Source organism: Bactrocera dorsalis, chromosome 2 (assembly GCF_023373825.1).
Source record: "Bactrocera dorsalis isolate Fly_Bdor chromosome 2, ASM2337382v1, whole genome shotgun sequence".
Classification (NCBI taxonomy): domain Eukaryota; kingdom Metazoa; phylum Arthropoda; class Insecta; order Diptera; family Tephritidae; genus Bactrocera; species Bactrocera dorsalis.
In genome coordinates this window covers 23216267-23240972 of record NC_064304.1, presented here as the reverse complement: position 1 = coordinate 23240972, position 24706 = coordinate 23216267, and the positions used below count along the sequence as shown (strand labels likewise).

The following is a 24706-nucleotide window of genomic DNA, read 5'->3' as shown; positions in this document are numbered from 1 at the left end:
AAACTGTAACTGAAAGTGAATAAATCTCATTATGGGATTTTTTTAATCTAATTTTTCGACCAGTGGTGGATGCCAAGCGTCGACTGCTATTAAATAATTTATTTTAAAGTTTGTCAAATCGGTAGTTTGAAGCTACGATATATGCAATCAGTTGACTTGGCTGCCTTTTTAGAGGCTAGTGAGGAGTCAATGAATATAAATGTTCTGAATATTGGAAGTTGAAGTACTCAGATGCACATATTCTCCAAAATAAAGCAAAAAGTTTCGCAATAAGTACGCAAGTTAAGTTATCCACAGATTGGTTATGGAGAGCATATTTTCTTTTAAAATTCTTAAATGATTGGAAAACTATCACTTCTATAATTTGAATTAGTAAAACTGATTGAAAAATAGTTCCTGAATTTTTCCAACTGACCACTTTTTACGATTTATTGACTATTTGAAGACGCGCTCTCACCACTTTCGAAGAGTTGGCACCCGTGCTCCTCATTTGGGCGCTCACACTCACGCCGCATGCGTCGCACAGCTAACCGAGATTCGTTTGAACCACCAAAACGGCGACTTGACAAAAGAATTCCGTACATTCCAATAGGGACAAGTCCATGCAGTCAGTTTACATTCGGACGCGGCGGTGGCTAAAAGTGTTGCAAATTGTCAAGCGGATGAAAAAGGACTTTGCTTTCAATAAAATAGCAGCACATAGCAGAGCATAGTAGAGCATAGCAGAGACCAACTAAGTGCTCAGTGTACACATACATACATATGTACATTGCGTAAGCGCGCTTGTGTGCGTGTGTGTTTAAAGTGTTGGTAGTGTAAAACAATAACAACAAGCTAATAGCGAAGAAGGCAGCCCAAATGCACAGTTATACACATATATGCTGTTATATAGTTGCACATACATATATACAAACATATACGCAGACACAAATGAAATTTAGTTTTTACAACTATTTACCGTTACTGTAACTGTGACTGCACGAATGCGTTTGCGAATGCGGGTGGAGAGCCAAAATTCGAAGATGAGCACCATTTTCGCTCGTCCCTTGCACACGCATTCACAGCAACTGCAGTGACAGTTGTGTGAGTTGTATACATACATATGTGTGTGTGTGTATGTTTGGTAGTGTATATGTGTGTGTGCTGCTGTACTTTTGCTGCCTTGCCTTCGCAGACAATAACAAATGTGAATGAAAAATTTCAAAGCAAAATTTTATGGAAAATATATCACTCGCGAGCGTTATACTTGTACGCAACAACAATAAAAATAAAATAAAATAAATTATCGTTTAATCAAATTACGAATTCTTGCAGTGTAAGCTCGTAATTTGCGTGCAACAAAGGAAACGGAAATTGCAAACGTAAATTACACAGGTCATTAAAGCGTTTTTCAGCGAACGAACGAACGAACGACGCAAAGCAAACGCAGAAAAATAAGCGAAAACACACTTTACACGTATATAAACAAAAAAACATAGAAACATATAAAAGCGACCGAAAAATAATCGAAACAATAAAAGTCTTGAGTGCAACTGTTACATCTAATACGCTTAACGTATCGTTGTTGTTGTTATTGTGAAACGTTACAAACCAGAAAAACAGCAGAAAAATGAGGTGTTTACTTTTGATTGCCTGCATTTGTCTGGTGTTGATGTCATCCGGTCTGAGTGGCGCTGATGCCAAGAAGAAGAAATACGTTGGCGAAAATGGCGGCGATTTCGAGTTTATCGATGAGGTAAGTGCGGAATGAAGGCGAAAACGTAGTGTGAGATGGAGGAAAGAACGAAAGAAAGAAAGAAAGAAAAAAATAAATGTCTAATACAGAGGTTGGGCACAACGGCATTGAGGCAGCAATAGTTACAGATATCAGCAGTAAAAGTTACAAACACATAACAAATATATATAAATATATATAATACATAGCTATACAACACATATAAAACATGCAAATGACAACTAATTAGCGCGACAGCAAATTACAAACGTCTGCAACGCTTCGTACTGCGTGTGCTACACTGCGTATGAGTAATCTGAACTGCCTTTGCTTTGACAAGCCAATCAATACACATATAAACAGACTGAAATAAGCAAAGCACACATTTCCAAGCGACAAATGAAGCCAAACTGCATTAACGTGCGGTCACTTCTCGCCCTACCACATTTACCCTTATCCCACATTCGTCGTATGTTGTTCACAAGCCACCCACACACCTGCCACCCACTTTCTTATACACCTCTGTGTGGTAGCGCCAATGTATTGTTTTTCTTATTAGCATTTTTCTTGAATTCCTCCTTTTTTCTCACTTTTTTTCGATTTCCTTTTTCACCTTTACGCTTCACTAGGCGCCTTTTGTCTGTGTCTGCTTTTGCCAATTACTCGCCCAAATCCGATTTGTTGTCGGCGTCGTGTGTGGTGTGTGTTATTGCGTTGCATTGTTGCTTTTGTTGTTGTTGCTGTGGTATTAAGCGCGCTCTGCTAATTCACACCCATAGCTCATCTACGGCATCAACAACACAGTTTTGTAAAACCAAACAAACGTGTCTTTGTGTTTTTAGGGTGTGGACACATGTCGTTAAAGGGTGTTTGATTTGTTGGGAGTATATAGTTTGAGTTTTTATGATATAATCATTTCGAGCATTTTTCAATAAGTTGACAGTCTAAGAAAATACTTTCGTAATAATTTGAAATGCATATTATTTCATCATATTGTATATTTTGGAGGGGCAGACGAACGATGAGACCTCTTCAATTTGGAAAGACATTTTGTTCTATGATTGAAATACTTTTTCTAAATTATTTAGCTTGAGTTTTCTTATAGATTCGACTTAACATTGTCTTTCGGTAAATTTAAGGTAACCTAGCCTTTATATACCTATATAAAGATTTTCGATCTTCCGATTGACTTAATGCCGCATATTTCGATCAACAAATAAAATTAGTTAACAAAATTAACTAAAGTTATAAATGAATTATTCTATAGTTTAATGCTAAATATGTGTTAAATCGATCCAGGAATTACCCTTGCTCCCATATACATACTATACATAATGATTCTTGTATTATTCGCCAGTTCGGTAAAAATAACTATGATTTTTTTCTAAAAATATTTTATTTGTTCTTGTAAATTTTTATTTAAAAGTAAAGTTTCAAAATTTGAAAAATATGAATTATTTTAAATTCGATTTCGATTGTTCGCTATTTTCGTCAAAATAAAGCTGTTTTTTTCTAATCATAATATTCTATTCTATTTCTATTTTTTTTTTAAGAAAATTGTTAGCATACTATCTTTTTCCAATTTCCAATTTCGATATTTGTTTATTTTTTATTTCGATAAATTCTATTATTATTATTTTTCAAAATATTTTATCTTTTTTTATGTAAAAATTAATTTTTCTAATTCAAAAATATCGATTATTTTTATTCGATTTCGATTACTCGTCATTTCGATAAAAATTATGATTTTTTTTTTGGTTAGACAATTCTAATTTTTATACTAAATTTTAGGAAAAAGTTAAGATTTAACTATCGACTTATCGATAAGTTTTAGTAATATCGATTAATTTGATTTTCATTGAAAAATTCCTTTCAAATTTTAGTACTTCATAAAATTTTTATGTAAAACTTAAAGTTTCTTAATTTAAAGCTATCGATTATTTTTTAGTCGATTTCGTTTACTCGTCATTTCGATAAAAAATATTAGTTTTTTAGATTGGTTAGTCGATTCTAATTTTTATACTAAATTTCAGAAAAAGGTTAAATTTAATTATTATTTATCGATAAGTTTTAGTAATATCGATTAATTTTATTTTCATTAAAAATTTACTTTTACATTATAGCAATACCTAAAATTTGTATGTTAAACTTAATGTTTCTTAATTTAAAAATATCGATTATTTTTTTTATTCGATTTCGATTACTCGACATTTCGATAAAGCCAATCATTTTTTTAGATTAGTTAGACAATTCTAATTTTTATACAAAATTTTAGGAAAAAGTTAAGATTTAATTAAAATATATCGATAAGTTTTAGTAATATCGATTAATTTTATTTTCATTAAAATGTGATTTTTATGTAAAAAATGTTACATTGTGAGTATACTTTTACTTTGGGTAGCTTCCAAGTACTTTATACAATATAATATATAGGTAAATAACATATTTATGTCCGAGTTTGCCACGAAGTTTGTAAAGCCCATAGAGAAACGTGGGAGACCTTATATGGTATATATAATATATATGTATGAGGACATACAAATGGTCAAAGTGACGACTTGAGTCTATTCTTTCGGATCGGATATCCATAGCATATATCTAGCTGCCACACAAACTAACTGATCAAAATCAGATTCCTATATAAAAACTGTTTAATTGTGAATGATTCTATAGATTTGGTATAACCCAAGTTAATGTTTTTTTTTGTTTTAGATTAAATCCGGTAATTTCTATTTTGAAAATTGTCATCGCTAATTGCCTTATGCCTTTAGAATTCAAATAATTAATCTGTCTAGTTAGTTACTGCTTAATTCATCGCATGAAATTTGTTCAGAAATTCACGGAAAAATGTCATTAATAAAAAACTTTCTGACAAAATGCCCCAAAAGCACATACTCTATGGCCGTACATACATATACTTCTAATATATATGTACATATATACATTTTTTGTTTTTTGTATTCGTGGAACGACGTGTCTATCTCGTGTTGCAGCTACTTTTGGCTGAGCGCTTGGTCAACGGTCACTTAGTTCGGCCAGGTGTCGATTGCTTTAATGCGGGCATTAGAGTGGCTTTTGCCAGAGCTATCTGCAATCAAACACATACACACCTACACATACACAGACAAATAAACATACAAGCTCTAAGATAAGCAGACAGCACGTCAGTGACCATTGTGTGGGGAAACAACAAACTTTCTCAAGTCAGACACTAATGATAAAGTTGTTGGTTATGCTCAGCTAGAAGTATTCCACGTAGCTATTTTGTGTATATGTGTGTATGCATGTATAGGCAGCATTTCACTTCATTCACACTTTAATTTGTACACAGGTACTTACAAGTGGCGCATTATATTCACCCCGAGCGCTGGTCTGCTCAAAAGTTTTCTGGGCGCGCAAGCAGTTCTTCAGTAGTTAGGTTAGCCAATAGCAAGGAGTCATACACCCACAAATACGTACATCTCCGCTTACATAGGTTAAGCGGCTTGAGTGTGGACGTTTAGTTCTTCTGCGCCACACAACGGAAATCGACAAACGCAAAAAATCAATAGCATTCGGTCGCTTCGCAGATATACACACACAGGCACATACATATAAACATATATATGTATATATTCATATATAGTTACATACATGTATTAACACACACATGCTCACATGTGTAAGCTGTGTGAAATCAGTTTCACTGGCGCTGCTGGCATGACTGTTGTCAGCTATCCAACTGAGTAGGCAGTCTGTGCACGTGGCACTCGAAGAAGAAGGGGATATATTTGTCGAGTTGGCGGTAGTGTGAAAATAGTTAAGGGATGGCTGTGGAGAATGACGGATTAAGAAAGTAGCTGTGGAAGCATACATCTATCTAAGCTAAGCGGCTAAGAATCATCAACGCTCGGCTCGTTGCCATTGCAGATATTTTTGTTGTTATATGTATGGCTGATTTAGTGCTGATATTGTTATTGTTGTTTTTGTTGTTGTTGCTGGTTTCTTGTAAAGTTATGCTGGTAAATGCGTTAGTGGTTTGTCGATTCCATTGTTTTAGAAGAAGTTAAAAAGTAAGCAAGTTTCTAAATGGTTACAGAAATGAAATCTTATGTAGTATATATAATATCTGTGTTAATATGTGTGTAAATGTATATAGATAGAAATGTACATTAATGTAGCCTGTAATTTCATTGATTTTTTTTTTGACAAATAACATACACTGTTTCTGTCTATTAAAAGAAAAAAATAAATATGATTAATTAGGTGCTAATAAGTTAAAAGACTATGTGCATGAAATCATAGACTTATACTTTCCCATTAGTGCCACTTTAATGACTTTAATTATTTACGTTTAAAAACCAATCAATCAATTGAAATTTGCGTTTTCGACCAACAGACTAAGTAAACGACATACACAATGTGTTTTTCGCTGTAAAAAGCAGGAGTAGTGTAAATCAGAACTTTTCTTGTTACTTAAATACATCACGGCATAGCTCTCCATCCGTCCAATTCTTTTTAAAATGCTTGCCTTTCCATCATATTTAAAGATTTTTCCATATTAATTATTAACTGTAATTAAGATGAAGCTTTTAAACTTACAATAACAAGTTATTTCAATACTGTTGCCTACCTTTAGGCGTCAGGTTGAAAATTTAGTTTAAGATAGCTAATTGTTGTTAATGGAAAATATTATGTTAGAAATTGAAGTAATAACTAGCTTTTCTAAGTATTTTGTATCGACAATTTTTTGGTTATAAATCCTATATATTATTCGTTAAGATGGTAATAAAATAATGCAACAAACTTTAGTTGACTTTGGCCTTAACTTTTCAGAATCATCAAAGTAGGCTTAATTTATATAAATATTTTATTATAAATTCATGTAAAACGAAAATTAGACGCAATTCTGCGACTTTGAAGCAATAAAAATTAAACATGCCTACTTTTAGGCGCATAATTCATATTTTTTTAATGTATGTTTTAATTTTTCCAAAGATTTCTGCTTTTTATAGGTTTAATATCGCATCAACTACTTAAGCCATCTCTCCAAAAACCTTGTTCTGCAGCTCTTTATGCTGCAATGTTAAAATAGATGAAATCGAGCAATAGCCACGCCCTTTTAATGGTTAAATATTGTATATCTACGCTTGACAACCTCCTATTTTTGATTGATTTAACGAACTTACAATAAAAAACATAGGTATTCATAAAGTTTTCAAGACAAATTTAGCAAAAAATGTTGAATTTGGGGCATACCTCACTGTAGAGTTTTTAAAATTTCATTTTTTTCGCTTAAACTTATACGTAGGTTGCCTTTTTTATTTCAGGATGAGAGAACAAAAACAAATTTTAATTAATGGCGACTGCTTTACATCGTTTTACATGATTATCCATTGATAGATACATGTTTTTGCATGCGTTTGGACCAATTTTCGAAACACTTTCGCCACTCTAATTGCTGTATCTCCAAAACAAGAGTTCTAAATGCATCAAGCGCCTCTACGCACGAGTATAAAAAGACGTCAATCGGTACCAAGTCAAGACTACACGGTGGATGATTCAACAAATTGATGTTTTGAGTACTCGAAAATGCAGTTGTTTCAGTGGAAGTGTGAGAGTTGGCATTGTTGTGGTGCAGAGTGATCTGTCATCGGTAATTTATTTTCCTGATTTCTTGAAAGGCAACTGGCAAATACATGGTTGTGCATCATTCAGAATTTATTGTTTCGTATTAAACCCAGTTTTTCCAAAAAAAAACTGACAACCATTTGCTTGGAAGTGCTTCGTGCGCGAACAACTTTTTTTTGGAAATGGCTTATCTTGAAATACCCATGCAGTTGACTGCTCTCTATTTTTGAGCGCATACGCATAAGTCCACATTCCATCATCTCTCGCCATTCATAGACATGTTTCGAAGCACAGCTATTGAATTAAAATCATCGTTCACAGTTTACTTCTATTTTTTGGCCGAGATGCATATTTGAAGTAACTGTAAGCAACACAAATAGCGCTCGTATGTCAAAACGTTCTGAGTAAGTAAAACATGAAAAATATCAGACTTTACGATAAAGTTGTGAGTTGTCAGAATGCAACACTAGGGTTGTCAAATTTCAAAATATAACAGTGAATCTACGTATAACTCTCTAAACAGAGTCGAAAAATCTCACAAACTCAAGAAAGTTAAAAAGTCAGTATTAAGTCTAGGAGACTTGGTCATATGTTTATACTTGTAATATATATAAACATATATAAGATCACCGTATCACTGATCCGTACAGCCCTCTATTATAGAATAAAATTTAAAGCCTTAAAAGAAACAAACGAAAAATGAGCAACCATATTTAGTAGCATTCAAAGAAAAACTGGAAATATGAATAGCACCACAATCATCATAAGTTAGGTTAGGTGAAAAATTGTTACAGTTGCAGCAACAATTTACATTCCTTGCAATTAAGCATAATTCTCAAATTGTGGTTTACTTAAACCCCCTTGCAGATGCATTCACAGTTCCCCTCCGTTCATAACTAGCTTCTCAATTTTCATTTTAACTTTTTCATAAATCGCACTTTTAGTCGTCTCGCCATAACGAAGATATTCGTTTAACTGGAAATGATTTTCATTTTTCTTTTCCTGCACATTTCTATATTTTTTCATGTTGTTTACCTTTGTTGCCGTTCCCATTTCTTTGTGTAATTATGCTCTGCGTATGCTTGGCCTCAACTAAATTGCTATATGCACTCAGGGGTGCCTTTAGTATGCAGATGCATGTGTGTGTGTGCGTGTACGCCTACAAACCGCATATAAATTCTCTTTACTTCGACCATCGACCAAACCTAACAAATGCTATTGTAACCGTCACCCTCCACTAAATATTCTCTAATAGAATTTACGGTGTTTATGTGTGCATTTAGTAGCTACCCGCTAGGAAATTTTTCAGAGTAGAAGGAAATTTGATTTAAAAGAAGTATAAAAGAGAGTTCCATACTTTCAGGGCAGCAATATTATGAGTCTTGAAAATACAATTATAATTGTGACATAAATGTGTTTGGACTATATGCATTTAGTCAGCTTTACAAAGGGTTTCAAGGGATGTAGCAGCTTAGAATGTGACTAAGCTGGTTCAAGGATTGCTGTCTAATTGTCTTAAGAAACATTTCATATATGTTTGGAGCAATCGCATTAGATGAAAGCTTGAGTTATTATAAATTCCAATGGAACTCCATAGATCTGTCCACCGTCTGACTGTTTGAGAGATATCGATCTGAAACTTTGCACACACCATTTTCTCTTCAGCGAGGTTCGGACCTCTATGGGATATAAATGCCGTACAAACTAAACCAACTAAACCAAAAAAATGCTTTGTGTAGAGAGACTTTTTATTTGACTAGAAATCTCCACGAACTTTGACACGAATTTTTGTCTAAACTAAATCTACAATCTCCGAATTTAATATTCAGAATGGATCCTTATAAAGGGTGATTTTTTAAGAGCTTGATAACTTTTTTTTAAAAAAAAACGCATAAAATTTGCAAAATCTCATCGGTTCTTTATTTGAAACGTTAGATTGGTTCATGACATTTACTTTTTGAAGATAATTTCATTTAAATGTTGACCGCGGCTGCGTCTTAGGTGGTCCATTCGGAAAGTCCAATTTTGGGCAACTTTTTCGAGCATTTCGGCCGGAATAGCCCGAATTTCTTCGGAAATGTTGTCTTCCAAAGCTGGAATAGTTGCTGGCTTATTTCTGTAGACTTTAGACTTGACGTAGCCCCACAAAAAATAGTCTAAAGGCGTTAAATCGCATGATCTTGGTGGCCAACTTACGGGTCCATTTCTTGAGATGAATTGTTGTCCGAAGTTTTCCCTCAAAATGGCCATAGAATCGCGAGCTGTGTGGCATGTAGCGCCATCTTGTTGAAACCACATGTCGACCAAGTTCAGTTCTTCCATTTTTGGCAACAAAAAGTTTGTTAGCATCGAACGATAGCGATCGCCATTCACCGTAACGTTGCGTCCAACAGCATCTTTGAAAAAATACGGTCCAATGATTCCACCAGCGTACAAACCACACCAAACAGTGCATTTTTCGGGATGCATGGGCAGTTCTTGAACGGCTTCTGGTTGCTCTTCACCCCAAATGCGGCAATTTTGCTTATTTACGTAGCCATTCAACCAGAAATGAGCCTCATCGCTGAACAAAATTTGTCGGACGTAAAGCGCGAAACACATTTCGAACCGAACACTGATTTTGGTAATAAAATTCAATGATTTGCAAGCGTTGCTCGTTAGTAAGTCTATTCATGATGAAATGTCAAAGCATACTGAGCATCTTTCTCTTTGACACCATGTCTGAAATCCCACGTGATCTGTCAAATACTAATGCATGAAAATCCTAACCTCAAAAAAATCACCCGTTAGCATATAGTTGCTAGAAAAACTTACCTTTTAAAAACAATTTCTTGCGTGGACTAGACACTAGAGTAGTATTAGGACTGTGATTTAGATTCTCTTATTTTTTATAGACCTCGATTTACAGAGTTTGACCGATTTCACTGCTAATTTAAAATTCTGTACCGAATAATTTTGGTTCCCTTTCAATACAAGTTTCCCAACTGGGTGTTTTGCTCCACTAAACCGCATGCTCACCTATATACATACATAAATAAGCAAGTTAGCAACGTGCTGTGCATGTGTAAGTGTATGCGTGATTGCTTGCGTGCGCTTGTTCCCATTTCCTTTGTTTGTCATACAATTAAGAAGTGAATGTATTGCCTTTTGTGTTCATAGCAGCCAACTAAAAATTTGCAATGAATTCGAAGAATATCGTCGGAGAATTAGTAATATGACTATCAACATACACACACAAACATATGCGCACATAAAAACATATACATACATACATATTCAAAAACCGTTATTAAGCACAGGAGAGTGGACTTTGATATTTGCAGTTGTATTGACCACTACTTAAATACACACACATACATACTTACGTACAATCGTCGGTTGAGAGTACTGTTAGTATGCGAATTTCGTTTGGCTCGGTCGAAATGAAGCCATTGATTGGTATGAAAAATGTTTACCAATTTTCAGCAATCGTATTTTTCGATGAATATGTTATGTTAGCGAAGATTACACATACACATATGTATGTATATATTGGTAGTATATCGTTATGTATAATATTTGGCAGTAGCTTTCTGATTTTAATTTTTTGTGTGTATTTAACCAAGTAATTTCCATTTTGCAATCATCTCACAAGGCACAGTTGATTGTGTGCTTTTTGCTATCCGAAACTATAATATTTGGTAGTTGAAGAAAATTGCATACCTTTCGGTTTGTATCTCTTAGGTACGCTCAGAGAGATTTTTTTTGTCATATTTTTATGAATTATAGAAATGAGTTTAAGCATTTAATGCGTGTCTTCGAATAATTCAACTTAGTTTCGAATATGTTCTTCAGTCGTCTAATCATTGGAGTAAGGAGCATGAAGTCATGTCGATTAAGCTTTCGTATATAACATAGTTTCTCAATTGCTATTCGCTTCTCTGTAAGACTCTCTCTCTCACGAATAATATTCGTTTCGTTCGATTGTTGCACGATCATATGAGGTGGGCGATAGGAGGGCGGCAGCGGCTGATTTTTCCTATTTCTATGACTGAAGCATAGAATTTTTAATTATTTTTTTAATTTTTTAATAGAAAGAGTAATACTAAAATGTTTCCTTGGCGTGATCCTAATACTACCACTTCCTTCCTTTTACTTCCTCGCTAGCTTGATTTAGTCTTTCTTTCGAATATTTCTAAAGTTTCCTAAAACATAAGTCTTAATCAGGTCCTGAGACGCTAGTAGCATTTTTCTTCTCACGGAAAGCTTTCAGGGAGAGTAATACCTGAGTAAATTTTCGAATATTATGTAGGCATAGGCATTTTCGAGTAAATATTAATTTCATTAATCGCAAAGACTTTATTAAATATTTTTTCGTTATGGTATTGCCTTAGCGGCTCATATCATGTATCTTCATAGGTTGGAATGTGTAGTCTATTTATGAATGTGGCGATTATCGACTAATTAGTGTTAGCGAGATCGAAATAGGATTTTCTGTATGATAGATATACTTACATATAGATATCGATATAGATACAGATATAGACAAAGATAGAGATATAGAGCGAGTTGATATACATACAAGGTGCTTTCCAAAGTAAGCAGGGCTTTTTGAATCTAGTGTCCATTGGTGGCGCCATCTACATATATGTCGACCGGTGTGTTAGAATCTGTTATCTTTATCGATCCAGTGAGAATTTCATTTCATTGACATTTCATCGATTGGAAATGAAGTTATTGCGTTTTAAGTGTCAGTATGTCTGTGTTATCGGTTTTTTTTTTAAAATTGGTAAAACTTTTACCAAAACGTTTCAATTGATGAAACAAGTTTATGGCGATGATTGTCTATCCCGAAGCAGAGTGCACGAGTGGTTTCAACATTTTCAAAGTAATCGTGAGCACATAATTGACGATCAACATGTGGGCCAATCAAAATCCGTGATCACCGGAAATTCCATCGAAAATCAGCCGAAATCATCATTGAAATTTATTCTGCAAAACATTCGATTTATAGCATTTTGACCGAACATTTGGGCTTACAAAAGGTGTGTGTTCCGCACAAATTCACTGATGACCAAAAATTGCTCAGAATCCAACATTCGAAGGACCGATTGTGACCGATTATTTGACCAAAATCACATTTTCACCATTAAGTGGTTAAGTATTCACCTGATATGGCACCATGCGACTTTTTCCTTTTCGGAAAATTGCATTTGACCATGAAAGGAAAGCGTTATGGAGACGTAGAGGCCATTCAAAAGCCTTGCACCGGCGTACTGGCGGCCATATCGGCCAACGAGCTAAAACACTCGTTCGACATGCTTTTGGACAAAGCAAAAAGCTCTATTGAAGCAAAAGAAAACCATTTTGAATAAAATAAATTGATTTTGCCGAAAAAACGATTTTAATATTTTTGCTAACTTCAGTTTAGTTGCAAATAATTGGATGATTTTACAACGCTTCCGCCGGATTAGACTATTAATGTCATAGTGACCTAGACAAAAGTCGCTATCAAGTCGTGAACTATTAACTAATAAAGTGGATTTGTCAAAATATGTGTGTGGGAAAATCAATCAGGCAGACAAGGCTTTGTCGACAATATGCACCACCGTTGGACTTCAACTCGTCTGTTGCTTCTTCGTATTAACTTTTCCTTTGAAAGCATTAACTTCCCGCTTTCTCAGTGCTCTGCATAGGCAATCCGTATGCGCTTCTTTGCAAATTCCATTGAAGAAAATGAAATTTACTTAGTCCAAGTGGAGGGCTCACTTCTTATTCGGGGAATTGCATAACGTCTTTTGGCTGATGGCACCACGCGAAGCTATCGACGCATGTACTATGTGTGTGACCCACTACGAGTACAGTTATATGTACATACATATGGAAATGTATAACAGCAGTTGAAGTCAGCAGAATATAAATCTGATTTTCGCATACTTCTCGAAGTTCGAACATCCTGCACACTTCCGACACACATCCACTCGTCCGTTCAGCCATTTCATGTTTCTTCGCTATGTGCTCGCATACTCGCATTATATGAGCATGTCTTTTGGTGTAGCTTAAGGTATTTACGTTTTTGCTACTTTGCCAATAAAAGGCTCATAAACTAAGCGAACGGGTGGTGAAAAAGAGGCAAGTCGAAATCGAAATGAAATATGAAAGGAATAATGGCAGTAATGGCAAGCGCATGCGACTGCTGAGCAATGGCGCTTGTATGTCTGTGCACACACACACACACACAAACATACAAACAACTATGCGAGCGTCAAAGATCGAATCTGTGTTGCTGATTTGCTGCATTTTACGACAAATTTCGATAACACAAAACCGGTGCATGTAAATGTGCAGCATTACGCCACTTATGGCGCTCTTAAATACGCACACAAACACACGTGTAATACATGTACAACATACCGGACACGCAAATGCGCATTCATACATTATGCACATACAATTCTGCGTCTGCGTCTGTATGCGTGCGGAGCATTATCCGTAAGTGCGTCTACTTTTATTGCATTTGAGCGGATCTGGGATTGTGGCGCTTCTCCTTTGCTGTTTCAAAGTGCCTCTTCGCTATGATATGCATAATTCGAGTGCAGAAGCTTTGTGTATCTGTTTCGAAATGACCCGTTTGGAAAAAATTGGGACTTGTGGCTTTGGAATTTTGAGTTCTGGAACTAGTTGGATGAGGCAACAACCAGAGAATTATTTCCATTTAATAAGTCCTATAACTCGTAATTCAGTGACCCGCCATAGCTGAAAAGGGTCTGGTGAAGAGTTTTCGAACAATATCAAAGTTTTTATTTCTAGAACTTTTGTATGATTTAAATCAATATGAAATGTGGAAATGCAGAGGACTGATGGCAACTCTGATTAAAATACTTTTTTTTGGTTTGGGTATGTTTCAATATATTAAACTAATACCATGATATCATTTACATTCATTTATGAATTCAGGTGATTTTTACTTCTCAGAGAGTTGGCAACCCTGTCAAACACTTTTTCTGCCTAGGTATATTTCTCTAAGCGCTTTCAGTTTGGCACTCATGTTGTAGCATGGAAATAATGTAGATACTATAAATCATTGGCAAAATTTCTTTCTTTTTAAGTAGATGGCAACTCTGTTAATTTTTTTATTTTAGTGCTCTTTTATATATATATGTATTTCTATAATAACTGTTTTATTTATTAATATATGTGAAGGTAGTTTTACAGATAGGTGACAACTATTTAAAAAATCTCGTTCAGCTTAGATGATTCAGTGTTGTACGCATATTGTGATATTTGATGAAAAACAATAGACATACTGGTCAATTTTCCTTTTTCAAAAAGCTGGCAACCCTTTTTAAAACTTTGTGTGTTTAATTGTTATTTAATATATTTCTCTAATATCATTGAAATCGTATCTGTGTATTTATTTATAAAGTAAAGTGAATTTTGTTTACTAGATAGGTGGTAACTCTTTCAAAACCATATTTTAGTCCAAGTTACCCACATATCTTCAGTTTCTTATCCATTTTGTGGTATCTGTTGCAAAACATAATAGATATACTTGTAAAATATCTGCTTTTTTAACGAAGCTGGCAACCCTATTTAAATATTTTTTTGGTTTAATTGTTGTGTAATATATTCCTAAAATATCATTATTTCTTTTGCATCTGTGCTTTATTTATAAAGTCAAATGATTTTACTTTTTCTATACAGGTGGCAACTATTAAAAAAAATCATCAAAAATCGTTTAAATATCTTCAGTTTTGTAAACATATTGTGGTATTTGATGTAAAACACAGTATATACATATATACTGGTAAAATTTTTTATTTTTAAAAATCTGGCAACCCTGTTTTTGGTTTCAGTGTAATTTTATATATTTTCTAATATCATCAACTTCATAATTAAGTTTTATTTAGGAACAGTTATGAATCTTATATTCTACACAGGTGGCAACACCACCATAAAAGTAAAAATTTCATAGAAGAGTAGTTTAGATACAAAAATTGCGTCGAATCGAGAGCTATTGTAAGCAAATATAATATTTGAATTGTATATGATATTGTTTGTGCAGTTGTTTATCTTCCTCTGTTTCTTTTTTCACAACCCATAAAACAAAATAATAAAGCACTATTTCACTTAACCTGACCGTTTTGCGGGATTTACTGTCTGCAAATTGCGGCATTATTTTCCCTAATGGGCATTTGCACCTACTCGCCGTCACCAATATATAATATTTCATCGGCGCGTATTCCCGTATTATGCCCGCATATTCGATGCCCGTGCGCGCATGTCTTCGTACGCTCGCATGCATTCATTTTCCAATTTTTCGGTGAAAAGTGCAGAATAATGCGCGAAAAGTGGTTTTCAGGCATTTCTTTCTCAGCGCTGCCGAAACATATTTATAAGTTTTGCACGCTACACAGCGCCTCAGCGCCACTTCGACTCCAAGCACTTCAAGTAGAACTTCAAAGCGCGCGGCGGGAGCGGAGTGTGTGCGGCGAAATAAAAGAAAAGCTGAGCGAAATAAAATATGCATAGTTACGCAATGCTGCGCGAATGGACGACAGAAAAGTAAGCAAACAAGTGTATGCCAAAGAGTGTGTGTGCAGTGTAAGTGTGTGCGTGGCTGTGTGTCCACACATATATACTTGTAAATGGCACTTTCGTGGAATTTTAATATTTCGTCTGCACTCGAGTATTACAATGCAGTGCACGTAAGCGTGTAAGAAGTGGGCATAACTTTTATGATCTGCACAGACATATAATTACATATATATGTATATATATGTATGCATATAGTATATTCTCGTATTTACTTGTATATTTAACGGTTCATATTTCGACTAATTTTTCCTGCACACTACAAAGTAGTTAAAGTACTTTTACTTTATGGCAATGGTGAATGCTTTTGACTCGTAAGTGAGGAAGAGTAATGAATTGCACAAAAATGGCGAATTGGATGAAGAGTGCAAGAAATAAAAAAAATAATACAAGAAAAAGTGGGAAAAACGTTGTCTTCGGCAGCTTTGCCGCTATAATACCCTTCACAAATAAAAAAGTTTCGAGAAAAGTTGATTTTGAACGGTGATTTTGTATGACAGCTTATTGCTATAGTAGTCCGATCTGCACAATTTCTTTGGATATTATATCATTGCCTTGACCAGTAATTCATGATGAAGATATATCGTCAAATAAAATAGTTTTCCATAGAAGATTGGATTTTGATCGATTTATATGACAGCTATATGCTATAATGCTCTGATAGTAACGGTTACAACAAATATATAGCTTCTTGGTGAAAAAAGGCTATGTGCAAAATTTCGTGTCGATATCTCAAAAACTGAGGTTAGCTTCTTGAGTATATTAGCAGATGATACGGATGGACATACGAACAGCTCGTCACGCTGTTTAAAGAGTCTCCCATGTTTCCTTACTGCTGTTGAAAACTTCGTTCCATACTAAATATACCCTGTTTGGGGTTAAGTAAAAACAGGAGAAAAAACAGGGACAGCGAAATCATAAAATATGTGGCAAGCGGAAAAGTGATGGGCAAGCAATAAATGTGCGGCGCTGCTGCTGCTGCCACCGAGTTGGCGGAAGGCAACCGACGTAATTTCTCATTTCCTTAACATTCGTGTTGCCTCTGTCACTGTTTCTCACTGTTTCTTCCGTCGCCACTGCGGAAGCGCCGCATTATTAGCACTTTTTCCTCCAGTGCTCCAGCGCGTAGCATGCTTTTAGTAGTTTGAAGGCGTTGCAAAACGAAAAAAGCACGAAGTGCGCAACATTTAAAGACATTTGTCGGATGTGGTCCAAAGGCAGCGCCAACCAAGCTGTAAGTTTTCGCTTAATTTCTTTAATTTTGGTTTGATGAAAAGTTTAGAAGCACGTTGCCTTGCCACCAGTTTTTTCTTTGCACTCTTAAAAGCCGCCATTTAAATGCCATTTGCGCTGGCGCGCAAGTGTGTGTGTGTGATTTCGTGTTCGTGCGCTGTATGACAGCCGCAAGTGGTTAGTGAATTTTTTGGAATTTTTAATAACATTCGTTAAAAGCATACTTTCAGGCACTTAACGCTTTGCACATCAAACGTTTGCTAGTTTGAAATCAAATGAAATTCTACACGCATTGCTGAGTGCCGCTTGTGACTTGCATTTGCGTTTTCAGCGCAAAAATGGAGCGCGAACATAGCTATATACACATACATACATATATTTACATATATTGTATATGTATATTGAAATACATACAAACATATGGTATATATAACCAAGTGTTATATTAATTTGCGCAGAGCCTTGATCTTTTGCAGGCGACATTTTTGTCTAGTGTCGGTTCGTTTGACATAAGTTTCAAGATTTTCATATTATTTGCATGTATGTGTGCAATACTGTGTAAGTGTACGAGGTATGACAATTAAGTAATGAGACTGATTCCATAAAAACCGTATATTTGAAAATTATTCTACAACTCTGCCATCCCCTTCAAAGTAGTCCCCTTGGGCAGCTATACCGCGATTCCAGCGCATTTTCCATGCTTCGTAACATTTTTGGAACGTTTCGACTGGGATGTCCGCGAGTACCCTCGTCACGGCCGCCTGGATGTCCGTAATCGACTCAAAATGGATTCCTTTGACCACCGATTTTGTTTTAGGAACCAAAAAATGTCACAGGGTGACATATCGGGCGAATAAGGCGGCTGTTGCAACACGGCGATCCCTTTAGAGGCCAAATACTGGGACACGTTGAGGGCAATAGTAGACTTGATTCACAGTTTTCGCCGGTGGAATGAATTCTTTGTGGACGGTTCCACGGCTATCAAAAAAGGCAATAATCATCGTTTCCACCTTCGACTTGCTCATGCGAGCTTTTTTCGGGCGGGGGGCGCGCGGAGACTACCATTGTTTGGCTTTGGCGTTTGGTTTCCGGTCTGGGAGCACTATCACCATACACTCTTACAATTTTAGCGTACGTTTCCGAAGCTGTTTCGCCCAATCTGGCGCAAAATTTTATCGCTACGCGTTGCTCTTGATTTCGTTTTTCCATTTTCGTGAGAAGCACTCCATAAACAAGCTAGAGCGATGGATACCGGAAAAAGAGAAAGGGAATTTCAATGTCACAGGCTTACCACAAGCGCGGCAATAAAATCAGTGCCATTACTTAATTGTCAAACGTATGTTTGATTTTAAGTCTTTAGAAAATTCACGTGTTGAGTTTCCAAGATATAAACTAATAACATTTAAAGTATTATTTAATAAATGTCTCTGCTACCAATCAAATTGTATCACACTATATACTTATAGTGTTGGAAAGGTGAGATTTTGAGCTTCATTTAATCCAAAAAAATTAAATTCGGGGAAGTTGAAAAATGGCTACAGCTGTTCAAAAATGAGTGAAAATCATGAAATATTTTAAAATTTTTGTATAAAAAAGGGAAGAATGCCACGCAATGCATGAGACGATGCTGTATCAGTTCGTGAAGCACAACAATGGTTAGCTCGCTTCCGTTCTGGAAATTTCGAATTTAAGAGAAGAGACCGCCAGTTGAAAATTTGATGATACAGTAGTCAAGATTGTAAGGGATGGAATCACAAGCAATCTAATTTAATACGGCAAGCCTACTTCAAACGCCATGTGGTAAGAAAACTTCTCACAGTAAGGTTCTCAAATCAAAACAAATATAATAAATAATCTTTCGACAGATAATAAGAGCGGAGCCCGACACTTTTTACTACTTGGAGCTGCATCGAAAAGTTTTAAATTTTTAAAGAATGATAGAATGGGATTACAATAGATAGATCATTTCAGAACTAAAACAACAAACTCTTTCACAAACAAACAGCTAAGTCATGGCAGTCTAAGAGACCTAGTCGAGGAAAAAAATTTAACTCATATTATACATTTCTATTCCAAATCCTAATATATTCTCCAAGTCTTATACATGTGTATTGGAAGTGGATAAGGACGGATTTGGAAGAGCATTGCCTTATGGAAGGAGTGCCATATACGTAATATTTTTTATTTTTTGTTTTAAGTACACAGGTGTAATTCTAAGCAATTGCTTAACGATCCTAACTTTTGACATGAAATTTAATGATCCAAGAATATAGTTATATAAACTCCAGCGGACCTTATATAAAAGCCTTCCAGGCTTACAAAGCAATAATATAAAATAAGAAATTCTGACTTTATTACATGTACCCAAGTAATATTCTTTAAGTTTTGAGACATATAGTATACATGTACATATGTGTGCTTGTATACATACCCACTAATACCGATATGGGTGTACATAACGGGCACTTAAAATAATTTTCGCTCGTGTGTGCACAATACTTTTACGACACGGCGCAGTAACTTCTAATACAACAACAGCAAAGAAGAAACAAAAAGCGACAAAAACTACCAACGCAAACGTAAAATCAAGAAATTACGTTTCCGTCAGCAGCATCCAGCGGAAATTTTATGTTTTCGCTACGCTAACCGCTGTTTATATGATTTGTCTCGTAAACCAGTATACCAACGGGTTTGTATATGTATGTGTGTGTGTGTGTGCTCCAACATCCGTAGGCAGGTGTATGTGTTTTCCATCTGTCGCTATGACCAACAAGAACAACAACAGCGTTGTCGCAACCTGAATTCGCGCAGCCATAACGCCGCCAGCCGCCTCTAGCCCCGTTGCCGGGCACCCGCACGCGCTTGACTCGCTGAGTTGCATTCTTTTGCAGTTAGCGCCGAAAAATTACCACAAAGTGAAAAACTTTTCTGACAAACTCGCAATTTCGTGCGTTTTTCCTTTCTTTTTTTTGCTGTTTGCCCTTTCGCCTTTTTGCGCTAAACTCTTTCCGGTTTGCCTTATACACACACAGACACACACACATCTCAATTTCATTTTGTTTTCTTGGCATAATTTTTGTTTCTTGGAAATCCTCCTGATGAATCGCTTTTGGCAACACGTACGTGCTTACCTGAGATACCAGCTTACCTCGCCCCTAATTCCAGCTCACATGCATACCTACAAATACAACTATACAAGTTAGAAGAAGCACACAGGCAGTAATTCGCCTCGTCTTCAAGCTGTTCATTTGCCATAACATATTTTGGGGCGCTGAAGCGTGTATACTGATTGTTGTTATTGTTGCTGAAGTGATGAGTTATGTGAAACATAAGATTTTAGTTGTAGTAAGAAGAGATAATGTGGACGTTGAAGCCGCTGAAATAAAGTTAGTAAAGACGCTAACGCTGACTTTGTCTGCGTGAGTATGTGAATATGGCTACAGAATGCCAAGTAGCTGCGAAACGCTAGTTGAATTCATAACCATAGTTCCTGCACCACTCAAAATTTTCCGACAATGAGCAGAAAATTTTGGCGTTGTAACGCTATTGTGGTCTGCGGTTGGAAAATGGAAAGGTCTTTTATTATGCAGAACTCAAAATTAAATAAAATCGTCAAACACAGCGCAGTTGTAATTGGTTTCGAACTTAAAAGAGTGGTGGAGGAAAGAATATTCTGTTATCAGATTCCTATAAATGTACATACTTAAGGCAGTTAATGTAAGATTAGGTTAGGTATGAAAGTTGCCTCCCTGTCCGGACATTACATTTGAAGTCATTAAAATGAAATCGTTTGTATTACCGAAAAACTTGTACAGATGAGTTAAACCCGCATATAGCAACGAAGAATATTCAGTCCATTTCCCATACGCTAAGACGGCTTATAACGCTTCCAGCTTGAAGGTTTTCCAACAGCCTTAATAGTCTCGTGAATGCGTAACAGTTAAGAAGTGAGTACTGAGGTGGGTCTACTTTCATTTAGGGCCATCTTTCGTATAGGTTCCACAATTGACGTTCCAACAATGGCCTACCGGAACGTCAATTCAGTCGTCCAACCATTAACCTCTAAACCACAACAAAATTATGGATATCTAACCCGTTGCCAGTCTTATGATAAAGTGATTCCTTTTCTTGCAACTTTATATGCTGAGCATACTACATCGACCGAAAAGACATAATGAAAGCCAAGGCCTGACTACCTACCTGAAGCCAATAGAAAGGGTTCAGTGGCTTGCTGTGATGGGCATAACGGGAGCTCTAAGAATCACTCCAAAGGCGGCTCTTGAATCTGTGGTAAACCTACGAAATTTTCGGTGAAAGCTGTGTGATAAAATCGGCGGGAGGACTATTGGCTACAGGAGAATTTACATACAAGTATAGAACCCTCTGGCATTTGCAATTGGGGAAGAAGATTTGGAGTAAACTTATGTTGGTACAAAGTTATGGCATTTGCGCGCAACAGATTAAACATTTATACGGATGGCTCGAAAAAGGAGGACGGAGTTGGTGCGGAGATATACTGTCTGCAGTATATTTTCAAGCAGAGGTCGTCCATATTTACGGGAACAGCCAGCAGCAACAAAGGATTTAACTTCGTTTCGTATATCGGAGACAAGTGACTAGGAAAGCAGGACAGCAATGGAGAATGTCGCCATAGCCAAGCGACTTTACATCTATTCCAGATCACAAAGACATTGAAGACAATTAGATATATGACCAGATTGCCAAGAGTGGTGAACGGCTGTCAGCTGAAAATGTAATCAATATAGGAAAGTCTATGCACTGTCGACACGATCTGGTCGGGAGCATGGAAACAATGGAGTATAACTTGGGCACTTGTGCCGCATTGGCAAGGCTACGCTTTAAGCGTTTGGGGGCCCCAATCTATGAGCCACTGTAAAAGATGTCGTTAGTGAGACCACAGAGTCGCTTCCAACTCACATCAAGCGGTCTTTACTTACCTATTAGTATGTAATTGATGTATGACATAATGGAAATCGATTTTATCTTCCGCTTTCCGACCCGCCGGGGTCCCACCTTTATCTAATGTAATTAATGTATAAATTTTCTTTTCAATTCAATCACTATATTTTGTTCTGAAGGAAAGTGTCACGAAGTAAGGCTAGAAGAAATCCATTAGAAACACAAAAGCGCCGCCTCCGACATTAGAAAAAATGCTTAAGTCTCACACCCACCAATTTCATTGGCTTCTTTCAACACAAATCGGCAAACGTCAGCAACAAAAACAAGGCTTTGAAAAATCACCACAATGAAAGAGAGGCAAGAAGAAACACACAGAGCAGTATTAGAATTGAGTTAAATAGGGGACACCACACAATTGCGGCAATGCCACAAAACCCCAACCATCCAAAACAAACAATAGCGCCATCTAAGTGTATATGTGATATAATGGAACCACAGCCAAACTGACGCCGCCAATATGTCAACGCATTTCAGTGGACCAAGTAAGTGGCGTAGCGCGTGCGGTGACACTAATAATGCCGCAAATATTTTGGCCAACTTGATATTTATGTCCGTCATTAATTACGAAAAATGGTCGGAGTGTGAATGGACGTGCACTCACACATATATATTTGAATATTGCCGCTGAAAGCTCAACTGATGGATGTTTTTTCGTTCATTCCTTTTTTTGGCAGCCGAAAATAAATGAACTATTAGTGGTGAATGCATGAATTATATCAAAGCCATAAATGCACACACACACACAGGCGCAACACATACCCACATACACACAAAAGCACACACAATCTGTATACTAACTGCTTTGCCGCAAGCAAAACTATTTCAAAAGCAATCAGTCACTTGTGCACTCACTTAGCCAAACACATACTAACCCACGCATAGACACACACATACATGTCGAAACACATACCCACACACACACTTTTAACTCACCACATTTTGACCGCTTATTGCTGCTATCCCTTCCATTTCCGTGCTGACCAGTTCATTTCACTCACACACGTCATGCAGTCAGGCAGTCATTCAATCGGTCAGTTCATCAGTCAGTCATTTTGTTTTTGGTTTGTCAACTTGTCCAAATGAACATTTTTCCATTGCTTCATTTTCAATTACGTACAATAAATACTCGCAGTCTGTTGGAGCTTTTGTATGGTAGGTGGATACATGTAGGTATGTACATATATGCGAATACCCTGTAGGAAATTTTGTGTTAGCTCAGATTCTAGTTCAGAACTAGCACAATTATATCAAATTAGTACTAGGCTATGGAAAAAACTGTGTCGGGGCAAAATCGAAAATTGGACCTTTTTACGTAGAAATAAAGGGTGTATTTTCAGACATGTGATTCTATAGAAGAAACAAAAGGCATATAATTTAATATTATGTCCAAGAACTTAGCTTGAATATAAAGATAAACATTTGTCAGTATGTGTCAAAAGTGATGTTGGCCAAATGATCGCCGGTTTTTGCACCAATAGCTCTTCCAAGACCTTACTTATCTGCGCACACCAGCGATTTCACATAAAACTATCGATCTTGGAGACCACGCCATACATTCGCGACACAGATTTGCGCTCATCAAAAGTTTTCTTCAATAAATTGATTGTTTCGTTGGCTGTGTGGCATATAGCGTCGTATTGTTGGAACCAAAGGTCGTCTACGTAAAAATCCTTCAAATACGAAAAACTCATTAATCATGACTCTACAGCATGCCTTATTGACTGTATCATTATGCCTTCTTTAAAGAAATTGGTATCAATGATTCCCTCTGCCCTCAGACCACACTACACAGTAACTTTTTAAGGATGTACCGCCATCTCAACAATGACTTATGAATTATCATCACTCCAAATGTGACAATTTGGTTCATTAAAGTACCCATTCAACCAAAAATGAGCTTCATCATTGAACATAATTTTCTTGTGAAAATCGGTTCGATAGCCATTTTGTTTGGGACCCATTAACGGGACGCCTTTGATGGTCGCTCGGTTTCAGGCTTTCATGAGTTGGATTTTGCAAGTACAAAATTTTCCATAAAGTTGTTGAGCACAGCTCCATTTGTTGCGCGCGATGGCAGATGGACTCTTCCGGGTCTTCTTCGATTCTCTACTCCACAGCGGCAATAACGTCTATGGCGCGTACCGAACAGCGTCTCTGAGGATGTGCAATGCCCACTAGAGAAACGTGGTGCGAAACCGACCCACTGTTACTTGAATGACCGACTCTGCTGGTCCAATTACCGACTCGACTGATTATGGCACGCAGCGCGCGATGCTTTGCGTAAGCCGAACTATTATTGTGATTATAAAATGGCAATGCAAACTATGTACATATACGTATAAATCAAGTAACAGCTGTCAAAAAAACTAACTCCGAAAAAAGCATGATCCTTTATAACATTCTTAAAGAGGTTGAGAGCACAATTATCTTTACTTAGAGGGGGTTTGAGGTTTACTTTCTCGACAAGCTAAAGAATATGAGGAAAAAGCTTTGTAAAAGTAAAGGGGTTTTCAATAGGGACGCCACCAAAGGTGATCGATAGGGACAGAAAACGACGTCATATTTTTCCCGCTCTTTTGACATTTCTCTACAGTA

The 24706-nt window shown here is 36.4% G+C and overlaps 1 protein-coding gene across 7 annotated transcripts in view; it reads left to right on the top strand.

Moving 5' to 3' along the window:
* Window positions 1-605: 605 nt before the first annotated feature.
* The window catches only part of LOC105231003 (proteoglycan Cow), a 152501-nt gene continuing 128400 nt past the window's right edge, over window positions 606-24706 (top strand). For 3 of the 7 annotated variants that reach the window (XM_011212074.4, XM_011212073.4, XM_011212071.4), the window contains exons 1-2: window positions 606-810; window positions 1315-1735. In XM_011212074.4, coding sequence (XP_011210376.2) covers window positions 1610-1735 — 126 coding nt within the window. In that variant the 5' untranslated portion in view covers window positions 606-810; window positions 1315-1609. Of the gene's footprint in view, window positions 811-1295; window positions 1736-24706 lie in introns of those variants that run through there. The other 4 variants (XM_049450570.1, XM_011212072.4, XM_049450569.1 and 1 more) reach the window with 4 other exon arrangements.